The sequence below is a fragment of the Meleagris gallopavo genome, chromosome 9, assembly GCF_000146605.3.
Source record: "Meleagris gallopavo isolate NT-WF06-2002-E0010 breed Aviagen turkey brand Nicholas breeding stock chromosome 9, Turkey_5.1, whole genome shotgun sequence".
NCBI classification, from domain to species: domain Eukaryota; kingdom Metazoa; phylum Chordata; class Aves; order Galliformes; family Phasianidae; genus Meleagris; species Meleagris gallopavo.
The window spans coordinates 3,569,288-3,574,590 of NC_015019.2; the positions used below are offsets into that span (position 1 = coordinate 3,569,288).

At 48.8% G+C, this 5,303-nt stretch overlaps 1 protein-coding gene across 1 annotated transcript in view; it reads right to left on the minus strand.

Moving 5' to 3' along the window:
* Positions 1 to 4,833, minus strand: part of MBNL3 (muscleblind like splicing regulator 3) — a 63,698-nt gene extending 58,865 nt beyond the window's left edge. Inside the window, exon 1 of the mRNA XM_031554644.1 lies at positions 4,723 to 4,833. Within this exon, the coding sequence (XP_031410504.1) occupies positions 4,723 to 4,791 (69 nt within the window). The 5' untranslated portion in view covers positions 4,792 to 4,833. The remainder of the gene's footprint in view (positions 1 to 4,722) is intronic.
* Between the last annotated feature and the right edge of the window lie 470 nt (positions 4,834 to 5,303).

A 5,303-nucleotide genomic window follows, 5' to 3' on the forward strand; every position in this document is an offset into this window, starting at 1 on the left:
ATGAGTTGCCGTCAGGGTATGGACTGCAAGCAACGCCAAATTAAAAAGAAAGGGGTGAGGGGGAAGAGAGAGGCAGCCCTAGACAGATATCCAAGCAGCGGTGGCTTCAGGAAAGGCACTTTTCAGCAACCTGCAGGGAAAAGAGAAATAGAATCAGCTCCAACCAGACAATCGCCCCTCTCCAAACTCAGCGTTAAGCAGCAGCCGCACGCGCGGGGCTCCCCAGACGCTGACAGTGCGGCACAGTGCAGTCAGCCATTGTAGATAAAAAGGGCATTTCCCACACGAAGCTGCGCATGGGAGGAGGAAGCAACCAATTAGATCGGCTGTTGCAGCAGAAGCTCTGGGCAGCCGCCCAATAAAAGAGATTGTTTCAGATCGATCTCTTCTGGCAGACGTTCATTTTTGTGCCCACTGCACACAGAATGCCTCGGCCTGAGGCTGTGCCCGGCCCAGGCCCCGGCCAAGTGCCTCTGGGGCCAGGGGAGCACTGTGAGCAGGCGCCCTTCCACACAGAGCAGCAATACCCCACCGCGGGGGTTTAGGAATGGTGTATTTTTTCCATTTATCTCCCCCACCTCCTTCCCCCTTCCGCAGGAGCACGGCAGGAAGAGCAGCCGTGGTTCCCTGCGCACAAAACAGAAGGAAGCGCCGCAGCTCAGCCCTCCGCCTGCTCCGAGGCGGGTTTAACCCACTGCCATGCTGGCGGTGTGACATGAGGACACGCGGTAGTGCATCTACACATTTGGAGCCTATGAAGTAAAAAGCAAACCTGGCAGGGAAACGTGAGCCATGCATAAAGGGAACAAATTAACCCCTTGTTCACAGCCGCACTTCTCCATGAGAATGAACACTGCTCAAGTCGTTCTGACCCCAGCACCTCATGCTACACAACAAGCAGTTCCCAATGCACTCCATCCCAGGTGCCCTTGGCATCCACTATAGCAGCCATCCTTAAGAGTTTCACTCTAATATCTGACGTACCAACACCGTAAACCAAATATTACTGATGGTTGTGGAGGTTTAGGTTGGATATTAGGAGGAAGTTTTTCACACAGAGAGTGTTGAGGCACTGGAACAGGTTGCCCAAGGAGGCTATGGATGTCCCATCCCTGAAGGCATTCAAGGCCAGGCTGGATATGGCTCTGGGCAGCCTGGTCTGCTGGTTGGTGACCTGCACATAGCAGGGGGTTGGAACTGGATGAGCATTGTGGTCCTTTTCAACCCAGGCCATTCTGTGATTCTATGATCCCATCTTCTAGCCTCCTAAAGCACTGCCATCCACTCTGGCAAGCACTTGGGGAGTGCAGCATGTTGCTCATGTGATCGCTGGTAAGGCTTCAAACTTCTGCAGAAGAGCCTTCAACTACAAGAGTAGGAAGCTCTTTTATTACTGGTGTTACTTGCAATTACGCCGATCGATAACCGAGACCTGCTGGAGCAGCCACGCAATGCTGCGAGGAGGGCGTGTGGGAAGCTGCTGTCATCGGCTGCAGGGGGTGGGGCAGGGAGCCTGTTTGATTCATGGGCTGAGTTATTTCACACGGAAAACAACATTTGCTAAACCTACACTACAAGTCTGCTCTAGGCTAATTGGAGTCAAGTTTCTAATAAAGTGCCCGGATTGTTGAATGCAGGACAGCTGCAACGGTGCAAAAGTTCTGCTAAGCCATGCTTCTGGGAAGACCTCTGCATTTTTAGATATCAGGTGGGGAACAGCAAGATCAGATTTGCTAGATGTGTTTTAAACTTCAAAGGAAAGTAATATAAAGCACATCTAGCCATGCTCATGTCTTTCGTGATTATAAGGAATGGGGATGCTCTCAATTAACTCTGATTTTGTGAAAGGAGCAGATCCATACAGAAATCCCATTCACTCGTATCTGGGCTCCCAGTTTGATGAACTCAGCGAGCAGGAAAAGATGTGCAGAAGCCTCCCTGCAGCCAGCTAGGGACAGGCTGGGTGCAGCTCTCCAAAACGAGCTACAACAGGTCAAATATGGGTGGGGATTAGAAGGAATGCTCCCAGGAGCTGCTCCGAGCAGACTGAAGTACAACCATCTTGTGCATTAGATGCCTACTGCACAGTTTCAGGCTCCAGGGAAAGCAAGGCTCTGAACTTCACATAACCACAGCACATTGTGCAAGCAGCATAGTTGTGACTTTTATTTCCATGAGAAATCCTAAAATCTGTAACAACGCAAGCATTTGTTTTTCTCTCACCCATATAATTCAGGAGCACATCATGTGCACAGGACTTTACAGGGACACACATATGCAATAAACTGTTCTGGGTCCTCAAGATGGAAGATAAGTCACGTGAATCCTAGAAGTCATCAAGCCACAAATATTGAAGTGCTCAGATACAGGTAACATATGGCTCATATTGCTCTCTTACAACTCCTAGAAACAAAACTACAAAGTAGTATTTTATCTGCTGATAGAAACAGAAAGGAGAGCCCTGCCCCACAGTCTGCAGAAGGGCACAGGTTTGCTCAGCAGTCCGTAGCAGATACAAGGAATATTCTGTCATGGGAACCACGCACCCACCTCCGTGCAGGCCAACAACATCACAGAGCCTCACATGGGTGCTCCCACACTGGGGGAGCTAACCAAATAAGATTTTATAGTGCCAGTGCATCTTTGCTATCTGCCTGCCAAGCAGCAGAGCATTCCTCAGCACACACTGCCCAAATCCCTCATTGCACACACAGAAGGCTTAAGCACTGCTTCACCCCAAGCATAGTGGCAGTGACTGCAGGGAGGACAAGTACAGCTGGAGCTGTACTTGAGTGCTTTGCTGAATCAGAAGAAATGCCTCTGGTTCCCAGGTTTATTGAGGCCGGGAGAGCAGTAAGCACAGACAGAAGTCATCATGTTCAGGCTTAAGTGATTGCAGCCCAGAGGAGCACGAGCTAGGATTTTCTGCGAATCAACAAATACAGTTCTGTCAATGTTTGGATTGTTGCAAATTCCCTCTCCATGCAGCCACAGGGAAAGCCTAAAATGTGTGCTTTCTGGGCTGACATCACACAGAGCGCTCATGTGCTGCAGTCAGACTCCCTGCAGACAGACAGAAGATAAAAACAGTTGACAGAAACCCATCCCTGACACTGAAGTTTCACTTCTCCCCGTTTCAGCTCCTGGCAGCAAACAATCACAGCCTCTCTCACCATGATACATCCTTACAGTTCTGCGCATTACCCTTCTTGGGAACTGGCATTTCATTCACTTTGTTCTCCTGCTTGTTTCAAACGGGAGGAATAAAAGCATCCATGCCAAAACCAACATCTAACGAGGTTACAAAGTAGCTCCGCAAAACACAGGTTTCGTTAGCTTGCAGGAAATACAACAAAGGCAAGGTGCTGCCTTTTGAACCCTTCCCAGCAAGCGAGGCCTGCTGCACAGCTCAGCTCTGCATGATCAGATGGGCCAATCGAGCTGCAACTGCAGCATCAAAGCTGCAAAAAAGCAGTAAAAGAGAGAAAAGGCTGTGGTTTTATCCCTTTAAGGAAACAATGAGGCTCAAACCCCTGCTTCAGGGCTGCTTGCTGGGCCAAGCGCTAATTGCTTGAAATGCAGCAGGATGGGGGCTTGCCCCAGATGTCAGAGCCAGCCCCGCAGCTAAGGAAGAGAATGGGGACGAGAGCAGTGTGACAAGTGAAGGGCACACGGGTGTTTGCTGCCGGCGGGACTGAGATGCCCCCGCTGCTTGAGGTTATGTGAGGACAAACGTCTTGGCACAATATTGGATGCCTCTTGCTTGCATGAAACTGATCTCTTGCACTGCCACCCCCCGCGGATGGCAGCTCCCGAGCACGCTTCCTGACAGCCAAGTTCAGAGATGGTAATTTGTGTGACAGGGTGGATTCGAGCAGCTCCCACGTGTAAATGACGCTATTTAAAGAGTTGAATTTTTTTTTCCTTTTTTTTTTTTTAATATTTTTTTTAATTCTTCCCCTCTAGAGAGAGAAAAAAAGTGACTCAGTAAAAGCAGCAAGGTGTGGTTCTATATTTACTGTTCCTCAACAATTTCTAGGTCGTGGCTGCTCAGATGAGAGGCAAAAGTGCTTTCATCCTAACTGACAGCGCTGGTGATGCAGAAGGGAAGATACTTCCCTTCACCTGCTGGGAGAAGGCAGACAGTGAGAGGGCACTGGGCTTTCTCAAGGCCAACCTCTAGTTTTTTGTTGCACCCAAATGGGTGCAGAACAACTTAGTGCATACGCTGTCCCTTCTGTGATATGCCAGGATGTGAAGCCTCTCATTCACAGACAGAACCAAGATGGTTTCAGTGACCAAAAAAAAAAAACAAAAAACAAAAAAAAAAATCAACCCCCAGCTTCCAAATAAATGCTGTGTTCCTGGAATACTGCATAGCAAAGAGAAACAGGAACAATAAAAACAGCACATTGAACTATTTTGTTCTGAAAGAGAAACAAAAGCCTTTAGAGCACTACAGCAATCCAACAGCATTTTCACATCCTCATGGAAAGCAAAGCCAGAGCATCTTCCCAAGTTGTTTCTTCTCCACTTTCACAGCAGAAATAAAGAAGGACATGGGAAGCTTCATCCTTGCTCTTCAAAGGTGCCAAAGAGTCAGCAACAAGGGTGTGCCATACTGGTACATGTATTGGCAGTGAGGCACAAGAAAAGGAGAAGCACTGCAGGGAGCTTTCACAGCCAGTGAAGGGAAAGCAAGCATCTTCAGCCAGGACCTACCGAGCCACAGTGACATTCGAGAAGCTCATTTGGGGCTCCAAGAGCACGCGGCAAGGAAGGTACTGCCATGACTGCATCACAGAGCAGCTCCGCTGGGCTTACGAGTGCTTCAGAAGCAAAGCTGGCACGGCTGTAAACAGCAAAAGAAACCACAAAAATAACCCTCATGAGATCAATACATGGATCCTCTGCTGCTCAAGTACAGATTAGCAAGGCTCTCACCCTGCATCACACAAAAACCTCTCAAATGGCTGCAGACTCAAATTCCTGTGACAGTGCCAGCAGCGTGTAGGCAGCGGGCACACGCTGCGTGCTTGGAACAGAGGGATCTGCACACACTGCGGCCTCCCAGCAGCTCTTTCTCCTTGCCTGTGCACTTACTGCTGCAGTATCCAAGCTGAAGAAGGTCAATGAATTTTCTACCACCTGCAAGAGGTATTTTTTGCTCTCAAATTAGAAAATATTCTATTTTTTGCTCCAGCTCTTATATTAAGCAAACATTTAAGGAACTCAGTAGGCACTTTGAATATTTCCTTTGTGAACGGTCTGTACCCGGACACTTTCTCCCTCAGGGAACAGTT